Source organism: Phalaenopsis equestris, unplaced genomic scaffold (assembly GCF_001263595.1).
Source record: "Phalaenopsis equestris unplaced genomic scaffold, ASM126359v1 Scaffold000229, whole genome shotgun sequence".
NCBI lineage: Eukaryota > Viridiplantae > Streptophyta > Magnoliopsida > Asparagales > Orchidaceae > Phalaenopsis > Phalaenopsis equestris.
This window is the reverse complement of record NW_018164671.1, coordinates 128,608-155,809: the sequence shown is the minus strand read 5'-3', so window position 1 is coordinate 155,809 and position 27,202 is coordinate 128,608. Positions and strand designations below refer to the sequence as shown.

At 34.5% G+C, this 27,202-nt stretch overlaps 2 protein-coding genes across 6 annotated transcripts in view; both read right to left on the bottom strand.

Moving 5' to 3' along the window:
• Window positions 1–865: 865 nt before the first annotated feature.
• Window positions 866–22,295, bottom strand: LOC110023746 (chaperone protein dnaJ 10-like). 3 transcript variants are annotated; one of them, XM_020723306.1, is made up of 10 exons: window positions 22,087–22,295; window positions 21,626–21,743; window positions 9,783–9,842; window positions 7,499–7,581; window positions 7,249–7,411; window positions 6,843–6,972; window positions 5,745–5,903; window positions 5,471–5,643; window positions 1,697–1,777; window positions 866–1,072 (listed from the first exon to the last, which is right to left on the bottom strand). In XM_020723306.1, exons 2-10 carry the CDS (start codon window positions 21,710–21,712, stop codon window positions 995–997), a joined length of 1,014 nt encoding a protein of 337 aa, XP_020578965.1. In that variant the 5' UTR covers window positions 21,713–21,743; window positions 22,087–22,295; the 3' UTR covers window positions 866–994. The 3 variants fall into 3 exon arrangements, with proteins under 3 accessions (XP_020578965.1, XP_020578964.1, XP_020578966.1); XM_020723305.1 differs by having other exon boundaries at window positions 22,133–22,294; XM_020723307.1 differs by lacking the exon at window positions 22,087–22,295 and adding an exon at window positions 21,984–22,042.
• Window positions 22,296–25,176: 2,881 nt separating this feature from the next.
• Window positions 25,177–27,202, bottom strand: part of LOC110023729 (oxidation resistance protein 1) — a 17,137-nt gene continuing 15,111 nt past the window's right edge. For all 3 annotated transcript variants that reach the window (XM_020723283.1, XM_020723285.1, XM_020723284.1), the window contains one exon: window positions 25,177–25,605. In XM_020723283.1, the coding sequence (XP_020578942.1) occupies window positions 25,567–25,605 (39 nt within the window). In that variant the 3' untranslated portion in view covers window positions 25,177–25,566. The remainder of the gene's footprint in view (window positions 25,606–27,202) is intronic.

The window sequence follows — 27,202 nt, the reverse complement described above, 5'->3', positions numbered from 1 at the left end:
AGTGTAACATACAAAGGCCCACTACTGTCCACTAATAGGCCACCTATTTGTGATCATATCATTATCTTGCCCATGTGTGACATGGACTTGCTTGTTATTAAAAGACCTAAAAATCTTCACTAAAAATGATAGAATAATTAAAAATTTTAAGAGCTTCAGTAGGCCTATGTTGTAAAATCACCTTGATGATTAAAGAGAATTTAAAAATGATACCACTACTCAAAGAACCTAAAAGCATTTAATCCTAATTTTGAAATCAAACCTTGCACATTTGATCTAGTGCTAAAAAAAATTGCAACAATATGGCACAATCTCAGTAACAATTTCGTCCTGTTCTCGAGATCAGTACAACTCAAGTTTTGGCTCCAACTCCCCTTTCTCTATGGCTGCAAACCCTCAAGTTTTGATATAGAGTTTTGTTTTCTTGCCTTTAGTTTACAATCAACTAAAGATACAAAAAAAAATAAAAGGCCATTTACATACATAACAGACCATCATGTGTTTATATATCTAACAACTAAACATTCATATTTACATGCATACCACTCAATTCTGTAACATCACATCAAAAATATCATCATCACTATCTTTCTAAAAGTAAAATATATATTTTCATGCATAGATTATGAAACCAAGTTATTAAAAATGTAATTATTAAACGTTGAATGTTAAATATATAAATACATAAGAATTGTGTGGCATGTATTTAAATTTCCCAAAAATAAAAATATCATCTTGTATTTATTTAGCAAACCAAACAAGTCGAAACAATTATAATATACCATATTTAATTTACACTACTTTTAAGATACACATGTATCCTAAATATTTGCAAATTGCAACCAAACAGCCCCTTATAAAGAAATATGTAAGCAAAATATACAAATGCTGATAAAACAAAAGCACCATTTAAATCAGAAGTAATACAGAGTTTTCCAGGATGTCATCAATTAACTGAACATCATTGTATCATAAAGCATTACCTTTAAAGCCTTTAGGTTGTATTATCAAATTTTTGGGCGCTGGGGTCAACACGGAGACTATTCTCCCTTCGGTATACAGATTTGACACCCTGAGAGTTATGTGAAGAAAAAAGGAATTTAGAATTCTAAAAGGGAAAAAAATCGTCAGAATCATTACAAGAAAGAGAAAAAAAAGGGGGGGGGCTATTTACAGACATACCACCAAATTCCTATGTATTTACATATCTAACACTTAAACTTTGCTTTTTACATTTACACCGCCCAAACCTTTCATATCACATAAAAAATACCATTATTTTAACTTTAAAAAAGTGAAATACACCTTTTCATGCATAGGCAATGTGGCATATATGTAAAAATTGAAGTTTAGATTTTAGATCCGTAAATAAATAATATGTGGGCGTAAATGTTTCAAGAAAAATGCACTTTCTAGTTGAAATTCTAAGTTGTTTAGAACTGCAGAATGAAGAATTTGAAATTAGCTTTCCAGGTAAAATGAGTATAAATTACTTCTGAAGCAATGAGGAGAATATCGATTATTGATGACATGAAATATGCCTTCACTAATTCTTATTACAAACATTTGTGCAAAATGTATAGCTTCTAAATGTCTCCAGTTACAACGGATATATCTTTTTTCAAGGCAAAAATATCTAATGAGCGATATAAGATGAAAACATTTTCCAAATGTTAAATGATGAAAAGAAACGTACTTGAAATATTGTTCCCAGCTTCTTTAGTGCTTTGGCTCGCAATTTGAGAACATCCTTGGAAACATTGCTTTCTCTAAGGACCTGCATAGAGGGGATGTATATTTTTTTATTTAACTACTTAAATAATTAATTTTGTAAAAACATAAATAAATTATATGCAGAAATTCCTGTTTCTATATATATATATATATATATAACTAATTGAACTAAAACCGGAGAATGAGTTATCAAACAAATGGAGCAGACGTTAAAAAATAGGTGGATGCTGATAGAAAACCTTCGAAAAAGGTGTCAAAACTGCCCTCCGAATCTTTGCAAGAGATAATTTTAGTCATAGAGTCTATAAAAATGTCAACTTATTCCTCAAGCTCTTTTAATAGAGGCTAAAATAATCCTCCATGAGGACTATTTCAACCAACATTAAAAGAGTATGTGAACTAATTTAATATTTTTATATATTTTAGGACTAAAATAAACCCATGTAAATAATTAGGAGACTATTTTTGAACTTTATTAAAAAATCTTCTGATGTAATTATTATTCATGAATAAAAGTGACTGCTAATTGAATTGTAAGATGAATATAATAGTAAACATACAAGACGAAGAATGATCACAATTTTGAGAAAATAAAAGCATCCTTCCACAACTTAGATGCTTTTTTAATATAAATTTCTCCTAATGCTCCTTTGTTAAATGTGCTATATGTCAACGCTCCCCTCAAACTGGAGCATATATACTTGTTAGCTACAGTTTTTTATACAAGCAAAAAAATGATAGATGCCCAAAAGCTTTGGTGAAAATGTTTGCAAATTATTTTTAACTGGAAATATGAATAAAAATTTTCTTGGAAAGCACATCCAACATGAAACCATAATCAACTTTAATTATTTCATAAATTCATGAGAAGCAGGATTGATGGCAATATAGATGCGAAAAAATTGCCACAATACAGTATCATTAGCTAACTGAAGGAGAAATCAAATCCATCCAAAAAAACTTTAACCCACATCATTTATTTAATCTCCACACTAGATTAGCCAAAAGAATTTATTCTTTTACAAGGAGAATGGGTTACTTCAAAAGAGATTTGATACTCTGAAATGTATTGTTATCTTCAACATAATAGGCATAATCAAAATCAAAGAAAGCCTCAACATTTAAGTGCTAGATCTTGGTATATGATAATACATTTTCTGCAAAAACGAGGAACATATCACAATGCTTTCGTTTTAGATTTTGCATATGCTGGCTAACAATTCTAACAGCAAACGAGACATTAGATTTGGTAAAGAATCAAATAAATAATTTTTTTAGATAACCACTGACACTTGAGATGGATCTTCCAATAGGACTTTATCGTCAAACATGATCCAAGTCTCCATGGGGGTATGAACTTGCTTGCAACCAAGAAAAATATTTTCTTCAAAAAGATCAATAACCTATTTACTTTGAGATAGTGACGCACAGTTTTTGTTGCAAGAAAACTCAAATCCAATGACTGATTCGATCAAACCCATGTATTTAGTGATAAAACACTTTTGTAGGTATTATTTTACAATTAAGATGTTTTTATGATCACTCCAAGTGAAGTTCTCATCAACAAAAATGGCAAGTATGAAAACCAAAATGGTAATATGGCAAAGACCTTCAAAAATATATCCAAACAAGCCCATACAATATATTTAAGCCTTCAGATAATCTTCTCCAGTAAATAGAAGCAGTTCTCCCGCTAAGCAACATACCAAGAAGGTTGCTCGGTGTAAACAATCTCCTAAAGAACATCTTAAAAAAAGGAACTGCTCATATTCCTCTGTTGTAAATAGTCACTAAGAAAAAATTCAAATAGAATGAAGCCTAGCAATTGGGGATATGTATAAATTTAGTCTTATCTTATAACCCTGAGAAACTTCTTTGGCAACTAATTCAAGTTCGCGTCAATAAATCGAATCATGGAAATAAAATTTTGTTGTGAGCACCCACCAGAAATGGATTATTCCATATATAGAAACCAATTTTACAGATGTATTCGGTAATGTTTTTTGATATGTTATTGGAATAGATACAAATGAAAGGAAAAAGGCCAATAAACTAAAAGAATAGCAGAGATGATCAAAGTCATGTAAGAGTTAATAGGATTAGCTATATGTTGATAGTTACCTTTTTGTAGGACTGCTTGTAAGTGGAGAATAGGGTAAGATCAATAGGTTGATACTCAGACAAATCTAATAATATGGACGTAATTATTAACATAATATAGGATGTGAATATAACTTTGAGGAGGAGGAGGAAGAGGAAGAGGAAGGGAAAAGTTAGTGATTTAATGGAAGAAAACATTGGTCGAAGCTTGCAAGTCAGGTAATATGAACATAAAATCAAAATTATTTTTGTCGTGCAAGAATACTGGAGAATTATACAATGAACAAAAAGCATGAACATAACAGACAAGCCCAAATATCCTTGGGGACAGAGAAAACAAACTTTGACTGGCAATGGGAAGAGAGAGTCAACAAGTTATTGAGAAAATGGGATGGGACTAAATGAGAAAACATACCGTCAATATTACACACCCCTAGAATAGAATAGAAACATTCATATGAAAAATTGACATTTAAGTAACACTAAGTTGAGAGTGTGTATATGATTTTACTGAGATTGCATAAATTTTCAGAGCATTGTTAGTGCATAAGGTTTGGTTAATGCAATGAAGGTTTTAATTGATGCAAATAAACAAAAATGTATGTAGAACATACATCAAAAATTTGACTAAAGTGCCCCAAACAATACTAGAATAATCATCAATGATAATTGGCAAAAATACTTGAATCAAAAGGCAACCAAATTTGATATTTAAATATTTTAGAGAACAAAATCAAAATGATGGTGACAATGACTAGTAGGTAAAAAGGAAAAATAAAACAATAATTACCCAATTTGGAGACAAGACATTCAAATTTGAAGAGGAATAAGGAGATAAAAACATACTAATGAGGTTTGTCTGAAGACGGATGACCAAAAAAACACTATGAATGATATGTTGTAGTGGTAAAAAAAGGGCAGTGTAAATACCAATAATGAATTAATACATATTGTTGGCATCAACGCCTCCAACAAACAATGTTTTAGTGCTGAGATACTTAAAGTTAAAATAGGAAGAATAAGAAGTTATTAAATAATTATGAGTTTAAGGAACAGTGAACAAGTGAATTTGGGAGTAGCACTAGTGCACACAAGGAAGAGAAGTAGCAAGCATGTGATTGGAGCAAGAACGTCTGCATTGTTCGAGCACAAAAGCATGAGCAAAGAAAGCCACCAGTCGAGGTTTGTGTTGGCATGCAAGCAAGAGTGGTTGTGTGGGTAGATGAAAAGATGGTGTCTCATGCTTGTGTGTGGAGATGCAAAGATGGTGTGTGTGCGTGTGTGTGTGTGCACGCGCACTAGGATGAGAGCTATTGCATGCTGGGTGCGGTAGGCATGAAAAAGTCAACAAAATCTTAGTAGACAAAAAGTCTTCTGATGAATTATCCACTGAATAAAAGTGACTATTTACATGTATATAGGATGATTATAGTAGAAAACAAATAAAAAGAAGAACAAACAAAACTATAAGAAATTAAGCGCGCATTCCATCAACTTCAAATAATGTTTTCCTAATTTTTCCATATGCCTAAAGTAAACATACCATGAAAATTTTTCTAAGAGGTGATCTACCTTAATCCCCAACAAACATCAAACGCATAAACCATTTAGAAAAAAAATGTGTTTAGGAGCTTACAGCCTGACAAACATGTGAAAGCGTGGACTCAATATCGACAACATTTATTTTCCATAGAGAATTAACCATAGCATCTTTCTTTTCTGTGATATTCTTCATGAAGTCCTCTTCCATATTTTCACTTTGATCCAAGTTTTTCATACTTTCTTGCAGTTGAATCAAAGAGATGGCACCTAACATTTGAAAAGTGAACGTTTGGTATCTAACATCAAATAAATTTTTGAAAGCATGTTTTCTTATCATAATTACTCAACCAAGAAATCAAGAAAATTACCTGATGCTGCATTTACTTGTGATTTGATAAGATGGCCCTTATCCCGCACCCATTCAGCTATGAATGGCACACCCATAAAAAATATATTTTTTCCAAGTTCCTTTGCAGCTTGTCTTCTATAAATGTAACCAATGGTATGCAGCATAGCCTCTCCAAAAGCTGAAAGCAATAAAATAAATTGAATGAACGAAAAAGATAAAAAATAGCAAGTGACTATGAAGCACGCTTCAAAAAACTCACCATCAATGAACTTAAGAAAGACAACAATGACAAATAGCTCATTTAGCCTAAACAAAACATAAGACTTGTGAAAGTAATACGTGCAAAACTACTCATATACAAGTTTAAAAAGCCGTATTTATAAAATTCAATATAATTTATTGACCTCTAAAATACCCAAGTGGGAGTGAATATAATGGAAGGGTGTACAAATGTAATCCCTAAAAGAGCACATGTCAAACTTTTTGATAGAAGAAATAGTTAGGAAAGGTCCAAAGTATGTTATCGATCATTTCCCGCCTACAAAACAATAAATGTTCAACAATTCTATCAAGTCAGGCTTTGTCAACCAAAAGTCAACTTGGCATTCATGTCATTTATTAAGATGATCCCAATCGATAAAAAAAAAATTGAATATGGCCAACAAATTGATATAAAAATAACCAAGAAAATGTCAAAATAGCCCCCTGACTATTTACATGGGATTAATTTTAGTCCTAAAGTCTACAAAAATGTCATATTAGTCCCCATAATTTTTTAATATGGGTTGAAATAGCCCCTAGAGTAGACAATTTTAAACCCCATTAAAAAAATATAGGTATAACTTAACACTTTTATAGACTCTGGGACTAAAATACTCCTATGCAAAGAGTTAGAGGACCATTTTGACACTTTTTAAAAACAATTCATCATGAAATTAGAGAGGCATATTAGTTTTGATAGCATAAATTTACAGTAGATAGATCCTGGTTGACGGGAGCATGACTCGCACATCTTGAAATATAATTGACATTTCTTTTAAGATTTGTTATTTTGCTAAGCACAGACCATAAAGAAAAACACGAGCATTACTGCCCATATGAATATGAAGAGATTTACCGGCTTTGGAGAGGCGAAGAGCTTCTGTATTAGCCCATCTCACAAACTCCTCCTTTTGTCCCATTACATATGTATGAAGACGGCCCTTTAGATTTTGAATTAGCTTCTGCTCTCTTTCTCTTTGCAACTCCTGCACTTTGAAGCATGAACTTTCCTTGTCAGGCATCTAACATAGAAAGTAGACTCAACATAAACTATATAGCTATAAAAACTTACGGGATGAATTTCTTTCTTATAACATTGAGCCTTATAATGATTCAAAAGGATACTAGTAATTATATGCACCAATACAACAAGAATTTTCTCCAAATGATTAGCTAGCATCACTTTAAGAAAATCTAAGAACAACAAAGGACAAAACTAAAAGCCTTATGTTTTTTTCTTATTTCAACAAAATGTAAATTACCTTGAGCTTGTCGTGAATCTTTTGATTTCTAACTATTGGCGACAGAGATTCCTCAACTTCCACGGATGCTACAGTTGCTAATGTAAGTTGTCCCACATAATCCTCGAAGAATTCGCTTCCAAATATCATTCCAAACACTGCTGAGGGGTCCATCATATTATCCCTGAGATAAATTTATTCAAATCTCAAATGCTAAATAAAACCTCATATAATTCCATCATGACAATCAAAAATAAGATTTTATGCTTACTGAGGAAGACCCTCCTTTCCATATTTGTCATAAGCATCACGCTTGGCGGGATCACTAAGGACTTGATAAGCCTCTCCTAGCGCCTTAAGAAAAACAAAGAACCATATGAATCAACAGGCACCATTCACCGTATAAATAGAAGGAACGAATAAACTGCATGCAAAAATGACATCGGCAATAAATGGATAATCAAATATACTCAAAACAGGAACATAAAAACTAGGTGTCATTCACAACGCAGCAAGTTTCAATTACAAAATCCACAATTGTCGCCTGATCAAACAAATCCAATGTGTCATTAATAATCATTAAAAATAAAAAGGTTTAATATGGAAAATCCAAGGACATGTTTCATTCTTTATTTATCATTAGCATCTTATTTGTCATTTTTCAAAAGGGTAAAGTTTTTCAAGTAATGGAAAAGTTCAATTACAAATTTGTTTTCCTCTCACAGTTCAAACAAGTTATGTTCATCACATAGCTAAAGATGGAAATATAATTGCACATTGTTGTGCACACTTATCCGTTCAAGAGGAGTTTATTTTGATAAATGTAAACAACCAACATGCTCTCATTTCTCTTATTTTAGAAGACAGGTTTCATTTTGTAAATGCATAAAGGAAAAGTTTTATACAACTTTTGTTTTTGATATCGTGATACAAATCCAACTTTCAAGAAAAGCTCAATTACAAAGAAAAATCTTGCTTAAGCATGCAACTTGTAAGCAAAATTCTAAAAATATTTTGTAATCCATAATATAGGTGGCAAACATTGGTGAGATATTCAAGTTTTTCTCCAATTTCTAGTAGAAGCGTGCATGCGTGCAAATTTGTACGCATGTACTATTATCCTTCTAGTAGAATAAAAGTTTGTCACACACACATTTTTCACTCTTTCAATATTCGAAGGGTTGACATTTTAAATAACTAAAAGAAACATTTGGTTGTTTTTATAATAACAATGACTTAGATATTTTGAATCAAACAATCAAAAATTGAATGAAAAATTTAAAATGTGCGGCTAGAAAGGATTATATTCTTCTAAAGAATGTTAATAGTCTCACAACCATGAGGAGTAATTTATCTACATGGCTAATTGTAATATGTTTTAATATGACTTGAAAAGTGTCGCTAGGTTCATATCAGACTCATTAAAAATAGTGATTGACTTGTTCAAATTATTAAAAATCAACCACGCAAGCTAAGTTCTCCATCTTTGAAAGTAATTTAATGATCATTTCGTCACATAAGCTAATAAGTCTGCCGTAGTAGGTAATAAATATTGTTTACGACGACTGTGATATCTGTACATAGATTTTAACAGATAATTTAATTTAATTTTGATTAAAAATATGAATAAAGAATCAGCACACAGAGTTACTCCTAGATGGTCCCATCAAATTCTATAAAAAACTTCAATGAATTCTAGGATGAAAAAATTATGAAATCATTGAATATTCGATGTAAGAAGACCTTAATAAATGGTTTTTTATCTATCAACATGATGTCATCTAGAAGATTAGTAAATTTCATTTTAAGGAAGAATCATGAATCAAAATGGTTGCACTATGAAAATTAATGGGAATGAGAAAAGAATCCCACTTCTTACTAAAGAAGATTTGCATGCTTAGATTCAAAAAAAGTAAATATATCGATACTCGATTAATCCAAATAGCCTTTAAAACACTTTAAGAGAATTAAATACTTCAATTTTAACATCCTTGGCGATGCAGATGCCTTAATGAGCCTTTACCTAATAGGAGTTAGGAAAATTAGTCCATATCACAGACTGGTATATTTTAATATATTCTGTTAGCAAAGTTTATCAATTAATCTATTTTTAATTATACATTTACAACTTCAGCTACAAGGCTATGATTTACTTCATGGATCAAAAACTAGCTCTTATAAATCGTGTAAACTTTAAAATAATGAATCTATTATGCCCCAAAATCCAACAATTATTAAGTCTCATTGATAGAACAGCGTTGATAACTGGTTGCTAATAGAGGAATACCTTACTCAATTAATAACTTTTAAAGTTCAAAATAATTTAGTAATTAGTACAATCTGATTAAAACAATTCCCAGATAGTAATAATGATGATTTATTATGCATGGCTGTCTTTGGATGCATGTATATGTGCAAGCAAGTGTAAACATTTATCAGAAAGATTACAGGGAAAGCATCATGGATAACTTAAAAGATTTTTACTTAACATGCAGTCAATTCATATTCAAAAGTACAATGTAAGCTACATAACAATGAAAACTTCACATATTGACCTGAAAATTATGAGCAGCTGTTGGATCTCCAGGATTTTTATCGGGATGTACCACCCTTGCCTAGAAAAAATTAACGAATTAAATAAAAGGAATATATCAAGAAATACAAAATAGAAATTTTCATATTAGAAAATTTTGGCGAACTAATAAATAGCAGATTTCACAGAGCTTCATCAGCGAAAAAGGTGAAAGAAAACTACAAGAAATATGTCATATATCTTTTGCGCGTGTATTACACATCATTTTATTAACCAGAAAAATAATCATAGAAAACGGAAAGCATACAAACTATTTTTAATAACTAGAATGTATCAACATATCAAAAGAAGCCGCAATGAAGAAATATATTGATTCCATCGAAGGAAAAGAATGAACCATTTGGACAATTATAACGTCCCTATGGGTAATTGGAGAGAACAGTCAAATTAAAGCGGACTTGAGCAAAGTAATGCAAGTAAAAATAATCTTGGGCATTTTGCAGTTTGGTGCAACTTCTTGGTCGATAGTATTCATGTGGATGATTTTAAATCCTCCACTTCGGTATTGATGTTTTTGAAAACACGAGGAGCTTGTGTAATGGGAAAGGAAGTTAAAGTCATCTTCTTCCCTGATATAGAGTAGGTTGGCAGAGTGGCTAAGGTTCAAACCCCACCTATACAAATAATGGCACGTTCTCTACTTGCCCCAACTACGAAGCCATCAAACTGATTTATAAGAGAGGAGAATGGAGAAACTTGAAAAATTGAGGAACCAAACTCCACAAAAACTAAAAGGAAAGGCAGAACCTCCCAAATACAAAAGGTCCTTATATCGCACAGATGAAAATAGAATAATAATGGGATGGTAAATCAATGGTAGACGTAAAGTTCATTGTAATCCAAAAGGCCTTTGACATTTAAAGTCATTGAAAGATGATGGCTGCCACATTTCCATGACAAGCTAGATTGTATGGAAACAAACAATCAAACTCAATTCATTTACTCCCCCAGAATCCATCGGACATGGGACAGCGGATGGCCAAGCCAATGAAGTATTATTATTGATTATTCAAGGAGAGAAGGTAAATAGAGTAAATATAAGTGAAGATGCGGAGGCACGAGATTGTCAAAGTAAAACCCATGCATATGAAGATGTGGTCAACCCCTGTGATGGAATAAATAAGATTATTAAATCACATGAGGGTATTCTCCAAGCTACCTCAGATGTAAGGATTAGTTAGCAATATTAATTTAAAGGGGTTGGCAAACATAGCACTCCAAACATTTTTATTTACATATCTCCCACTCCAAACTTTTAATTGACATTATAAACACTCAAATCCCCCCTACGCTTCAAAAATAAAACATGTGAAAATGAAGTTCACAACTTCGTCAAACCCTCGCAAATTAAAAACCAACAACCTCAGGCTGATAAAAGCATACACTGTCATGGATGAAATCATTGACTTGAATTGAAAGTAAATAAGCCAAACATTAGATATTTCATTTAGCATATGTTTAAATATGGGTCACAACATTTTACCAAATAAACCCAATCAAACTCCCTTATTACGCATAACTCTCTACACTAACCCTCAAGATTGGCAAAAGACATTCACTAAGCATATCTTGCCACATAATCTAGCTAACTCCACTGAACCAAACCCTTTAGTGAGGCAGTCAACCACCCACTCTCCAGTAGCTATATAACATAGTTTCAACAATCCGTTATTCAGCCTCTCCTTGATGAAGAATATATCAATCTCCACATGTTTGGTTCTCTCCTGTTGCATCAGGTTGTTAGCAGTGCTGATTGTCAACATGTTGTCACACCACAACTTTATTTGAATTCCCTGATCCATTTTGAGTTCAACCAACGAGGTTTTCAGCCACATCATCTCCGCAACTCCTAATGTCATGATCTTGTATTGTGCCTCCGTTGTTGTTCTTGCTACAACTGGTTGTTTCTTGCTCTTCCACGAGACCAAGTTGCCACCTAGAAATACGTAGTACCCTGATGTTGATCGACTGTCATCAGCACAACTTGTTCAGTCAGAATCACAAATATCCTCAATATCTACATGTAATTCGTCCTGAATATCAATCCTTTTCTCTGATGCACACTTCATATACCTCAGAACCTGATACACTGCATCCATACGACCTTCCTTGGATCATGCATGTAGTGGCTCACCACACATACTGCAAATGAAATGTCGGGTCTAGTGTGACAAAGATAGATCAGGCGGTCCATTAGTCTCTGGTACCTCTTACGATCAACTAATTTGTCTGCCTCTGTATTGAGCTTGACCTTCCGATCAATTAGAGAGACTGCAGGCTTGCAACCCCGCATAAATGTCTCTGTGAGGAGATCCAGTAATCTTTTTTCTCTGGGATAGAATCATCCCTCAGGTGCATGGATCACTTCAATCTCAATCTGAGTTGTCCCAGATCATTTAACTCAAATTGCTTCCCCAATATTCCCTTCAATTGAGCAATCTCTGTCTCATCATCACCGATGATAATTTTGTCATCCACATACACGACAAGTATGGTAGTGAGACTCTCATGTTGTCGAAAGAACATCATGTGGTCTGTATTGATCTGTCGGTATCCCATGCCAACCATCAACATTCTAAACTTATTAAACAAGGCTTGAAGAGACGTTGTTAAGTCATACAGTGACTTCCTAAGCCTACAGATCTTGCCCACAATATAGGATGTACTGAATCCTGGTGGCATCTCCATATATACCTCCTCTAGTAACTCTCCATGAAGAGAATCATTCTTCACATCTAGTTGGTGGAGTCCCCGTCCACCATTCACAGCCAGAGAAGTTTGTGTCCTTATCGTGCTCATTTTTGCCACTGGTGCAAAGGCTTCATCGTAGTCAATGTCATACACTTGACTGTACCTTTTTGTCACTAGTCATGCTTTGTACCTCTCCACATTCCCTTCTGAAGTTAGTTTTACTGTGAAGATCTACTTGCATTCAACTATCTTCTTCCCAGTTGATAGCATTACAATATCACATGTTCGATTTTTATCAAGAGCTCCAAGCTCTTCATGCATTACTGTTTTCCAATTGGGATCCTCTTTAGCAGTCTGCCAACACTTGGGTATAAAGATAGAATCCACTGATGCAATGAATACTCCATGCAAATGTGAGATGTTAGAATAAAAAATAAAGTTTGCAATGTCAAATTGCTACCAAAAAAGAACAAGTGAATGTCACGCATTGCTGCGGGAAGTTCTCCTTAATGTAGGGGGTAGGAGTGGGTGGATGAGGAATAATTTGACCTGAGAGCTTTGAATCAAAGGTAGATGGAGTAGATGTCTCGAGAGTTGGGTAAGACTAGACAAGAGACTTGTTGGCACTGCAGACTTTGTTCCCTCATTTTGCTTCTTCTTCCGTGTACCTCTGAGACCGATCTCCTCAATTTCCCTCCCCTAAGATGATTAAACTCACATCACAAGACATGTCATTGCTCTCACTTGCACCACTCCATCACCACTACCACTCAATCTCTCTTGTCTCATCTCTCCGGTGTTCGTTGAGTCACCAAATGCTGAACTCAACTCCAGAATATAGTATGATTCAAACTCGCTGAATGACACATTCATACTCAGAAAAAGTATCTTCTCAATTGGGCTCCAATAGACATAACCCTTCTGAGTAGTAAAATAACCCACAGACGCACATTTCACTGCTCTGAGATCCAACTTCCCTACAGATGGTCAGTTGTCTTTGACAAAGCATATATATCCAAATACCTTCAATGAAAGGATCTCATCATTGTCTCCTCTCAACATCTAACAATGTGACTTCCACTCCAGCACTCTTAAGGGCACCATGTTAATCAATTGAGCGGTTGTCAACACTGTTTGTCTCCATAAGTGATGTGAGACATTCATTGTCATCACCATACTCTGGGCTACCTCTAGAAGATGTCAATTCTTCATCTCTGCTATGTTATTTTGTGTTGGTGTATATGGGCATCAAAGTTTGATGTTGTATCCTTTAAGCTGACAAATAGTCCCAAAAATGTTTTGTTGATATATTATGTCTCATTATCAGATATCAGTGCTTTCACAACTGTCTTATATTGGGTCTGAATTGCCTTGTGAAAATCTTTAAAGCAAGTAACTATCTCACTCTTCTGTTTCATGACGTATATCCAAGCAACACGAGAAAAGCAATCAATAAACATAACAAAATAATGATAATCATTCATAGAACTAGTAGAACAAGACACCCAAACATCAGAATGTATCAAATCAAATACACCAGAGCTCCCCTTCCAAGAATTGACATAAGAGTGCCCAGTGAGCTTGTCAAACTCAAAAGCATCACACACCAGTTTCTCCTTATTTGTCTTTTCATATATAAATGGATACAACTGTCTCAATAAACTAAGACTATGATGCCCAATACGTTTGTGATGTAGTAATAGCACATTCTCGATGTTCCTCACTAGGGCTGTCAAAATGGCTCGTTGTTCGTGAACAGCTCGTGTTCGGCTCGTTAAGAAGCTCGTGTTCGGCTCGTTAATTTTGTTCGATAAGTTAACGAGCCGAACACGAACAAAGATGTGTTCGTTCGTGTTCGGCTCGTTTTTATATATTAAGTAGTATTTAATTTACTACAAGACTACAAAGATTTATAATCAATTAAAATATTGATTAAGAAAATAGAATAAAAATTATTAAATTAGATTCAAATGATGTTTTAATATAAATAATAATTTTTAATTTTTGCTCAAATAATAGTTCAAGTATTTTAGTATTTTGCTCTTCCTCAATATATTTTTTGCTCAATACTTAGAATAAAATTAGGCCCATTTGCATGAATGTGTAGCTCATTAGCACAAAATAGAAAAAAAAAAGCGAGCCGAACACGAATTGAGCATGGCTCGCTCGTGTTCGGCTCGTTTACACCCCTATTCCTCACAGATTCACTAATCGCAGCATTTTCTATCATGGATGTCAGAGCTGAGTTCATTCCCTCTCAGTCCAAGTACCAAAGTCCGTTATGCCACATTCTAGTTCCAAGTGTCTGACCTGTCACTTTCTCTTGAAAGATCACCTGAGATAGATTAAAAGAAACGGTGCATTTTAGCTGGAGAATAATGACACTAATGGAAAAGAGATTTACCGAAAAATGAGCATGCAAAACATTGGACAAAGTCATATGATTAGGGCATCTCACTGTACCCTTACCAACTACATGTTGTGTTGTACCATCAGTAGTATGTATTCTCTTTGGTACTGCTAGAGGAGTATATGAAGAGAACTCTCTAGCAGCATCTGTCACATGACGAGAAGTACCAGAATCCATGATTCATTCTGATGATCATGTGGTGGAAATAGAGGCGAGAACAAGTGTATCATCACTATCTTTGCTGAAGTGAGCATTAATGACAATGTTACCCCGTAATGTCGATGGATTTAAAGCATCCTCAGCTTCATCGTTTGTTGTTTTCTACTTCCACTTCAGTAGCTACACACTCATGATCCTCAATAGAAAAGATCGCAAATGTCTCTCTCACACCTCTATTATCATCGGATTTGCCCGGTAGCCCCTTCTTCCACCTTTCTGACCCCCACGACCACGACCACAACCTCCACCTTGTCCACGTCCAGCTATCTCTCTCCTTCAGTTTCTTAGGACAAACCCTGCTCAGATGGCCAACTTCACCACAGTTGTAGCACTTGCGAGTCTCCCTCTGGTCACCTAGCGTATCGGACACCTAGCGTACCTGGACACGAAGCAGTCAATGTTGATCGTGCACCCGAAAAACCATTCAACTCAGAGTGTAGCTTCGTACAACTCTCCTCCTATATCATCGCAGCAATGGCCTCATCTAGTGTAGGAATAGTCGCCTGATCTAGAAGGACAAATCTTTTCTGATCAAAGGCCGGATTCAGACGAGTCAGAAACTGCATGGTCTTCATCTGTGTAAGGATCTCTCATTTCTTGCACTATAGATTGCTACAGCTCGCCACCTCTCCAACTCTATGGAATATTCCTGAATTGTTTTCTCACCTTGTACTACAGCTTCTATCTCGCGTTGAATTTGAAATACCCTCATGTGATTCTCAGTCTCAACACAAATCTTCTTCAGTTTTGCCCAGATGACTCTCACTTTTCGAATGTCATCAACTAAGGACGCGAATGATGGAACCATTGAGTCGAGCAGCCACTTATACCTCTCAGCACTGTTACTTTTTGGTTCATCCTCGATCAAATATCCCTCTAGTCTCTTCCCTACTAAAGCTACCTCAAGCCAACTTGAACAGCTCAGATAAGTGGTTGGTCCACCAAGCTTCTGATCCACGGGAGGGAGATTTAGCTTCACTTGAGTTGAAGCATGCGTTGCAGTCGCGGTTCATATCAAGACACCAGCTCCCTGTATAAGCCCTGCCAAAACCTTCAAGACTTCAGGACCAATCCTTCCTAGAAGATCCAATAGTTTACTCCCCACAGTATCTCCATCTCCCGTCATCTTCAATCGCCTGGGCACTCTTCTAGGTCATACAAACCACAAACAATTCCCTTCCTCCTTTATATCTGATTTTGATCTATCTCATCATCAAGATCGGGATCTTCGTGCGGCGACCCGACTGCAGCAAGTGGGGCGGTGGCGGCCAGGAAAAAAGGTTGCAGCGACGACGGCCAAGAAAGGAGGTTGCGGCAGCCTGGACAGACTGTGGCGGCAACCTAGAGGTACGCGGCTTGGAGGAATGTGGTTGGCGTGGATGCAAATATGTCTCCCGCATGCGAAGCTGGACGCTACAGTCACGCGAAGCTGGACATGGGTGCACGCGACGCTTGATGCATCTCCCGCCTAAGTCATTGCGGGTAGAAGGATGAAGATAGGGAGCGATGGGTGATGCGATCGATGCGGCAGAACTTGAAGATAGGGAGAAGATAGTGGCTACGATTTGGCTCTGACACCAATTTGGAAGTAAATAAGCCAAACATTAGGTATTTCATTCAACATATGTTTAAATAGGGGTTACAACATTTTACCAAATAAACCTGATAAAACTCTCTTATTACCATAACTCTCAACAACTTATCCATTAAGAAACAGAGCAAGGAGACGAGGGACATGGCCATGGCAGGACAAGAACTCGAAGGATGTCGAAGATCGACCACTGGAGCACTTCGTTGGTCATCGCCAGTAGCCAGCAACGCAGTGATTCTCGTTTCTAAAGGCATTTCCTTATCTCAAATTATGTTGAGCCGGATTATATAACACACTGAAACTTTTGAAAATCTTAGAAATGGAAGAAGAGAAATATGATGTATAAATAGATAAAAATGAGAAGGAATCAAGGAGTGGAAGAGAATAGGATAGAAAAAATTTGAAAAGACGAATGTTAATTAAGAATTTAAAGTACAAATTCCTTAATTATTTGGGCCTTAGCGAGATGCAAAAGAAGAGAAAAAGACTACTGCACCAAGAACTAAAGTTTGAGAGATTATCTAGCAAGTTTCATGGAGTTCCGAACTCTATATAAAAATGATTTGGGAATTCAATATATAATTTAAAAGGTTGACGTGTGAAATTTGTAAATAGAAATATTTGAAGTGCCAAGTATGTTTTTATCCCGTCTTTTCCTATAATCACTAGTTTGTATTAGAAATTTTCATTCATTAATGAATGAAAATTAGCTAGTCTCCATATACTTCTCTCTACGCTCCTTCCTACCAATTTCTCTCTTTTCTATGTCAAGTAGCCAAACTTCCCTCTCCTAAATTCTCTCTAAGAGTAAGGCGGCATAGGGTAAAAGAAGAGGTTTGTTCCTAGGCAAAAGTTTTACAACAAAAGGTTTTACAACAAGAAGGGAAGACTGCTAGAAATCCAGAACATAAGCTAAGCCCCGGGGCAAAAAGAAGAGAGTATTATGATATATTGGGGCTTCAGAGGAGGTAACACAAACATCATACCCTCAATTTTGGTGTTAATCTTGTCTCGTTCAGAAGAATGATTTCATCCAAAAATCACTACCCATTATCAATATATTTCAATAATAATTATATGTTGTCCGACAATGATCACTAATTATCAATCGATCGCCTCGATGAACCATAACAAAAATGTGCCCATCAAATCAGCCTAGGGGCGGAATCATTAACTTGCTTTTTTCAAATGATGAGGAGACAAATTGGGTCATCAACTCAAGGTGACAATCTAGTCTATTCCAATACAAAGGGTTATAATGCCTACATGCAACCCAAAAATTGGCTCAATTTATACACATTTTGGACCAATTTTTTAGAAGAAACAAAATCTCAAATTTATATCAAATTCTAGAACTTTGAACCATGCACGCACCACATGGAGAAATCAAAAGAAGAGATGTTATGCGACTCCCCGTCAACAATATGTCATGATTCGATGAATCGATCTATTGCCCCTTTAGAACACAAAAAATACTCGAATTATACTGCCAAAATTTTTAAAAAGGATAATTTATATAAATACTACACAATTCTTATGTAGAACATGTCAACAACTAAAGTTTAATATTTACATTTATAACACTTTGGTGTTATAAATCTATGCATGAAAAAATGTATTTCACTTTTAAAAAATTAGTGATAGTGGTATTTTTATGTCATGTTAGAAATTTGAGTAATATTCTTGAAAATATAAAATTTTTAGGGTTAGATATGTAGATACATAAGACTTGTGGGTATGTATGTAAATGCCCCTTTTAAGAAATAATTTTTGAATTACACTAACTCTGATTTTAGCAAACTTATAGTCAAAATAATTGACTCATCAAGATGATCCTATTTTTACAGAAAATCATTCAAATCAAGTCCAAAAGACATCAGAAAGTGCACTCAAGTTCACAACTAAAAGTTTTGAAAAATTATTTAAGGAGACAAACAAATTCCAATTTGCAAGTACTTACAGTCAAAATAAGTGTCCAGAGAAGGCAATGCCAATAAGCCAAATATTGTATAGAACCAAATTTTATGGGCAATCAAAGGACTAAAAATGATAAATTTTCCAAATGCGCCCCATAATCGCATCCCTCAATAAAACCGTTACAGACCCTCGTTACCACACCAACCGCACCAAAGTCTATTTTCAAAAACAATTCTCAATAGCAGCCACTTGAGCCAATAAATTGTGATGAAATCATTAAAATCACACACAATTTGTTAGAAAAAATTTAGAAGCTTAAACTGCTCAAAACTTTTTTAACCTCCGCCCAAAAAAAAATTAAGAGTCGTTCACTACATTTGATTACTTGCAGAGAAACACACATTTTGCCATAAAATTGATAGTTGCTTCACCAATTCCAACAACACAACAAATTTTTTAAAAAATAATTAAATTATTATGAATAACACAGACCTCCAATTTACAAACTATCACTTGTTTTGCCCTCATCAAGAAGAATAATTTCATACTAAATCGTTGCCTATCGTCGATACTTTCCAATGACCATAAAATTAAATCCTACAGGACAAAATAATTTCGTACAATCCAATCATTGAAATTTCGATAATTAGAACTTGTTAGGTTCATGTCATTCAGAGATTCAAATGATAAAGAATACCCACCAATTAGGGGCAACCACCGCCCATTTCAAGGATCCAAAAACCATTTCAAGGAGGCAACCGCCGGCCATAAACTAACCTAATGGTTTGATCGAATCACTTTCTAAAATAAGGGAGCAATTTAGATTGTCCAATTCAAGGTGCCAATTTGATGTATTTCAATACAACCTGTGAAAACCCCGGCTACTAATCTATAAAAATGCCTTGCTACTAATAATTTTGAATAAAATTTGATAGAAAAGATTGAATTCATAAAGGATATCCGAGTTTTTTTAACCCTCTTGGAAGTTTCAATCAATTTTCTCTAGTGTTTTACTTGTTTGTACATCGCTCTGACTTCGTGAACACTAGTATTCTATCCTGGCATGAGAACTACAACACCAATTTCCATCCCATAATTGGCTTCCAATCTTTGTCGTCACCCACCATCTAATGCTCGCCTTGCCAAGGCATCTCTCGAACAGTTTGAGGATGAGGGTTCAACCACACAATATAATCTTTAGCATTGATTTGGCAATTATCAAGTTTGAGAAACTCCGCCAATATATTCAGTTGTTGTAGGCTTATAGCATATACCTGAAAGGTCTTTATCACAAGTCTTGGGTAAAACGGCATAGGTGACTATGGATACCGAATATTTGACTTCTAGCATTTCTCATTAAAATGTCACGATGATAATTCTTAACGACGCACTAGAATCTTACCTCACCTTCAGGAGAGCAAACAATTTTTCTGGTGGCTTCTAGACATTGGTGAAGTGGAGTCTTTTGAACTCAACAAAATAAATGATTACTCCCAATGAGAGGATAGAGAATCACCATAAAGGTGATTTGAAAAAATAAAAAGAAAAACACATTAGTGTGTCTCTAATACTCAATAGTGAAATAACCGCCTCTAAGTAGGCTACATGATCAGCAAAATTCATCCTTCCCTCATGATTCAATTAAGGAATTTTCAAGTTCGTTAGAAGTTTCTCTTCTATAATATCCCAGCAAAATGTGTTTCCTAGCCATGACCTCTTAACTCACTAGTGCAAATGAGTGGTTTTTCTGTTGTTGCTGAGATGGTAAATTTCCTTTATAGTTGATGTAAAGGTCAATGCTATGGCGCTTGACGATAGTCATCAAGTATAATATCTGAAGAGTCTTCTAGCATTCTTCACCTTCAAAATGGCTCTAGGAGCACAGTCCAAAACTCACATCATTTTCATGATCCTCTCCTCTATCTTTGCAAAACATATATCAAATTATTCATGAACTTTTAATCCTACATATTCACATATACTTCTATGTATTGTTAGTCTAATTCTCGTAGAACTTAATTTTCAGTTCTAGGAGCTAAATCATGCTCACCATGCCTTTCGATATGCTAAATCTAAATTTACTTGTGAAAATATCAAGATCCTACTTACAAGATTTCCAATGTCTCACGGAACAAAAAGAAAAAGAGAAAATCAAAGAGCGAGAACAATTAAAAGAGAAAGAATAAATAGAGAGAGAGAGAGAAAGCGTGATAAAGAGATTTTTTATTAACAACACAAAAATGCCAAAAGTAAATCCCTCCTATGAAATTGTCTTTTGACCTATATTTGTAAGTTTCTAGGATCTAAACATGAACTCATAATAAAATGACTAAATATTTATATGATACAATTGTTATAAACATGTAGACATAACAATCAAAACACTACAATTGCATTGGCGAGTTGATGAAAGCATCACCGATTAGGCACGTGAAGTCGTGGGTCCATAAATGGAATTTCCGACTATCTGATGAAGTCACTGACCTCAGCAACATGTAGGTGATTAACTCTTGTCATTAGGACCGATAAGATGGAACGAATTAATCTGACCAAGTCCCATGGCAGAAAGTTTTTCAGGTAATTTTTTAACAGCCTTGGCAAGTTTACTGTGGTTCCTAGGAGGATGCTTCTAGATCCCGAACGATTCTCAATCTTTAGCCCTCTTAATGTTGTCAATTCTCTTCAAGCCAAGCCAACCCCAAGTTTAAGGCATGTTTGGACACACACAATCCAATAGTGTACTACATCATGGTGCTCATGTTAATGTCCATGGGGCAAGTCACAATATATAAAGCAAGTGAGAACAAATGAAAGACCATAAGAAGCTCAAAAAAGTGACAACGATTCACTGATTTTAGTCCTAACACATAAAAATCATTAACTAGCTTCATTGTTCATTTATAACAGCGTCATCTTTCTCGGAAATAAAGGAAAATCAAGCGCAAAAAAAAAAAAATTTAAATAAAAATCATATCACCTTGATATAATAGGCCTTCTTTATCTCAGCGGCAGATGCATCAGCTCCCACTCCCAATATATCATAATACTGCGTGTCCTTCACCATGTTTTTCAGGCGTATCTATTAACCCTGATATCTGCAAATTAAAGAAAATACACAAACCGTATATCAACCGCTAGAATCCAATCCAAAAAAAAAAATCCTTCCTTAAAAACTGAATAACCCAAACACTTCATGATCCGTATAGCATTACTTCAAAATACTTCACCTAAATTTATACCAAAAAAAAAGCACAAAGAAGATCGTAAAACAGCGAAAATTTTGCTCAGCTATCTACTTATGGAAGTAATCCAAGATCTGCAATGATCGATAACACCTTAATGCGAAGAAAATCGTAAGCAAATCAACGAACGGAAACAATAATCCACGGCAAACGCTGCTAAAACCTAAGAAGAGATCAAGATTAAAAAAAAACATACATTTCTGGCAAGAGGAGCAAATCTACGACAGGAGTGGCTCGAATACCTCCAAATGGAAGCCCTGAAAGCCGAAATCTCGTAAAATTGAGCTTCCAGATAAAGGAAATGGCAGTGCTCGACAGTCGACAGTGAGACGTCGGGCCAACGAGAGTTATTACCAGTTCTCTGCATATAGACGCTCTTAATTGGGAGCAAATTGGCTCATGGAGGTAGGGCCGTCAATTTGGCTCGTTTTTCGTGAGCAGCTTTGGTTTGGCTCGTTCGTAATGAAGACGAGCCAACACGAACAATAATTTGTTCGCTCGTGTTCCTCGTGTTATGTTCGAAATATTTTTTTTCGTGAGCAGCTTTGGTTTGGCTCGTTCGTAATGTAGACGAGCCAACACGAATAATAATTTGTTCGCTCGTGTTTGCTCGTATTATACTCGAAATATTTTCAAAAAGAAATTTATATAATTTTTTTATATAACAATATATTACATATATTATTTATATAATAATATATTATATATATTTATGTTTAAATTTAAATCATAACACCTTATGTGATAATGTGGTTATTGTCTTTTTTTGTATAGATTTGATTCAGGTTCGAATCTCACACTTTACATATATTTTTCTCAATTTTAATTTAACGAGCCAATTTCGAGCTCGAACATGAGCCGAACACGTACACATTGTTCACGAGCCGATTTCGAACACGAGTCGATTTCGAACGAGCCGAACACGAGTCAACTCTGAGCTCACTCAAGCTCTGCTCGTTTACAGCCCTACATGGAGGTGAAAAAAAATAAAAAAAAATTTATTTTAGTACATGAGAATATTTCTATTCTGTTATTTCACATTATTCAGGTGTTATTATGGTGGAATTTATGTATTATTGTGTTTTGAGAATATTTCTGGTAATGACAGAATAATGCATCAATATCATCATAATAACACTTGAATAACGCGGAATAACATGAGATGAATACTCTCATGTGTTATCAGGCCGGATCCAAAAAAATGAATTTTTTTCCTGTCAGCTCCACGTGGAGGTGATTCATTGGACTCCAAACATATCTCTACGTTCGGAGTTCGAATCTAATAATTTTTCCTTAATTGGTGTGGAGTAGATTATGCTGATAATTAAGAAATAATAAAGAGGCATTTTACATACATGCCACCTAATTTTTATTTATTTACTCTTTCGATTTACATTTCTAACACATAAATTCCATTTTTAGATTCATACCCAAACTCTTTTATATCTATCTAAAATATCTTCTTTATTTTTAAAAAAGTGAAATATAGGTGGTATATATGTAAAATTAATATTTAGGTGCTAGATAAGGACTTTGGATGCATCCAAAGTCCAATAAACAAGCGACACGTGTAGTGGACCAATCACAGTATATTGTGATGAGTCAACTTTACACATGGCGCCTCCTTATTGGACTCCTGATGATTCAGAGTTCTGACCTAATATTTTCTCGTGAATACAACGTATTAAGTGATATCTGTGTAAACCTTCCAAAAAAAAAAAAATTAAGTAAAAATATTTGTAAAATAACTGAGATTTAATTTGTAATTGTGATTAAACTATAAAAATACATGAAGAATTGTTTGACTTCTATTTAAATTTTTACTGAATGATGAACATATTCAATAAAATTTACAAAAATAGTGCACTTGATTAAAGATCATACATAGGATTAGTGGGTCATATGCATAATAATGCAATCATACACATGATGAGTTTTTAATTTTTACTATTTTAAGTAGATTAATTGCACTACTTCCTATGTATTTATATATGTAGCATCTAAATTTTATCTTTTATATTTATATCGTTCGAACTTTTTATATTACATAAAAAATATCACTATACACATTTTCGTCTTTTAATGCATAGGTAAAATGGTCTAACAATTTCTTCAAAAGCACAGATGTGCTTTTAACTTTCTTAATATTTCTTCTACAAGACAGGTCGGATTGAAAAGAATATCTTTGACATATATATGCGTGCACGTGTGCCGCGTATCCCGGTCTGTTGCTTGGCATTCATGGTATAAGGCCTCTCAGGTTGGGAGTTCGAATCAGCTCTCGCCCAATTGACTTTAAGGAGGTGGTACTCGAATTGTTAGGAACATTGGTGGTGGTTGGGGGCTCGTCTAATAGCCTTTGGCCATTCTTGTTAATACCCTAAACCTAATCTATAGAAATTATGAATAATCTATAAGGCATCTTCGTTCAAAAATTCATTATTTTTTACCTACTAAAAAGAAATGTATTCCAAAATTAGAAACACTGATTAAAATAAAAATTATGAATTAGTATTCATTTTCAAGGTATATTAAGTTCATGTGCAGTATAAGCAATAAAATTATAAGTAATTTCCAAGCCACCGCTAAAGTTGTAATTGGGCCCAGTTGACGAGTGAGCCAACTGGCTCGAGCTCGACTCAATAAGTGACTCATGAATCTGAGCACAATAAACTAACAAATCAAGCTTAAGCCGACCATGATTTGTTAGCTCACCTGCTTAATTTTTCATAAAAATTTTAGTATAAAACACTCAAAATATAATAAGATTCAAAAATTTATCCATAAATTAAATAAAATATTTTATATTTAGTATCAAAATATTTAGTATTTGTCTACTAATTCAACCTCTATTTGTTATTTTAATGGGAAATTAACAAACATAGCACACAACTCTTCTGAATTTACATCTCATACCTAAACAGTTTATGTATTTATCTTCTAAAAAATGATAATAATACTACTTTTTAAGTGATATTAAAAGTTTGTGTTATGCGTGTAAATGCTCGTATTTTATTATAACACTAACTAGAATTAATATTTTTTTCTCCATTTTATATCAAACAAGCCTGCTAATGAGCCAGCTCAAACTCATAACTAAGCTCGAACTTGATTAATTAATCGAGCTCAAGTTCAAATCGAAGGTAGTTTGAACTCAACTCGGTCTATTTTCACCTTTAGCCACCACCCTTCCAATGCATTTCAAACAATATGTTATATCACAATAGTCTTGATGTGTAAGTTTGAACTCAACTCGGTCTATTTTCACCTTTAGCTATGTGTTATATCACAATAGTCTTGATGTGTTGACTCTCAGAGAGAGCAATAAGCCAATATCATTGCGTTACACCCAATTCTTCTACACTCAACCAACATATTATAACCTTCTTTTGGCTGTGTACTCGTGTGGTAATACTTTAGAAAAATAATAACAAGATGAATGAATAAATGAAATTAAATAAATAGATAAATAATATAACCGTGCCACATTCCCCGACTTATTGGTTGGCATCTACGAAATCAATTGTAAGACCTTTCAGGTCGGGGGTTCGAATCCGCCTCTGGCGACGATGCCTTAAGAAGGTTGGTACTCGAGTGGTTAGGCACATTAAGTGTGATTGGGGGCTCGTATAATAGCCTCTCGTCAATATAGAAGCAACTCTTCACAACTGATTGATTACAGGAGATAACGAGAAGAATGCGTGAAACCCCAAAGCTGCAATTCAAAGCAACAAAGCATGTACATAAATAAGCTGAAATTTGAAAGAACAAAGAACATGCAATAATTTGAGATGCAGATATGATTGAAAAACTTGGAAGAAAAAATATAATGAATGCATAGAACACTTATAACCCGAATCATAAGCAGGGTATCATAACTATTAATGGATATGATCCTATGATTTCTTTTTTTTTTTAGGCCATCTTGATCATATCGCGTAACATTTATGAGAATTATGACCCGAAACTAAGTCTGCGTAGCGCATTTTCGGGCTCAACGAATAGTATAATTTCAAGTTTGAGGATTGAAAAACAAAGGGTTATATGCATCATGGATGATAGGCAACTAACACAACCTTACTGTTAGGCCCCAAAGATTACTAAAAGGGGGATTTGCATACATACCAGTTTAAATATACTTATTTTCATATAAAACATGTTGATATTACAGATATAAGACGTTCAACTAATCAATTAAAATTTTCTACCATAGCCGTAAGACTCCGATCTGCCATCATTAAGCTCATTCCCCTCTGTTCTCACCTAATCTTCACACACGGCAAGCGAATCTCCCATCGCAGCCTACATTTTCCATTAGTCCTGCAAAGCCGGCGAAGCTATTGCATTACAGGTTTTGTAAAGAGCATGGCGAATCGATCTTTTTGACAATTAGCACTCAGAAGAATACAAATTTTATTTTTTAACAATTAAAAAATTTTATGTGGTGAAGAAGTTAGAAGGTTTTTTTTTTTGTTTTTTTTTTGGTTGAAGATCTGTTCCCAGAATTTTTTTTTATATTTTATTCTTCTGTTATTGCTAGATGGTGTCTATGACAGTCAAAAGTTTCTGCCTTACAGCATTTTATTGTTCTAAGTGTGTTACTAAACAGTTATATTTACTTACTGTTTCAAAGATTAGTTTGATAGCTACTTTAAACTACATCAAAATTTGGTGATTCTAATATTAATGCTACAGTATCTGCAAAGACAAACTCATGCTTTGCAAAGGTAGTGCAAACTTTCTGCTTCAAAGATTAGTTCTTCAAATCAATAAAGGCACATCAGGACTCAAGAACTTCTTAATTCTTTATCTCAGGTAGTGGAAGATTTGATATTTTAGGTAGTTTTAGGTGGTGTGAACGTAAATATAATAGTTTAGGTGTGTCGAGTACCCTAGTCTTTTGGTTGGCATCCAAGGTATAAAATCTCTCAGATCGGGAGTTCGAATCCCCTCTGGCACAGTTGGCTTTATAGAGGTGGTACTCGAATTGTTAGGCACGTTAGGGGTGGCTAGAGACTCGTATAATAGCCTTTGGTCATTCCTTTTTTTTTTAATATATATAAAAAATAGTTTAGGTGTTAAATATAAAAATATATGCCTACTAAAAAAGCTACAATCTTAAATTGGTATTTGAAGCCTCCCTCCTACTAACATCGATCACACACAGCCAAAAGAGCTAAACAAGGCGGGTAAGTATTTCACAAGTTCACATTTCCTGAAAATATCAAGGTTATGAAGATATTCACCAAAATGGTTATCTAGTTTCTCAGCTCATAAAACTCATAAATCTTCTACATTAAACCATCGGAAGA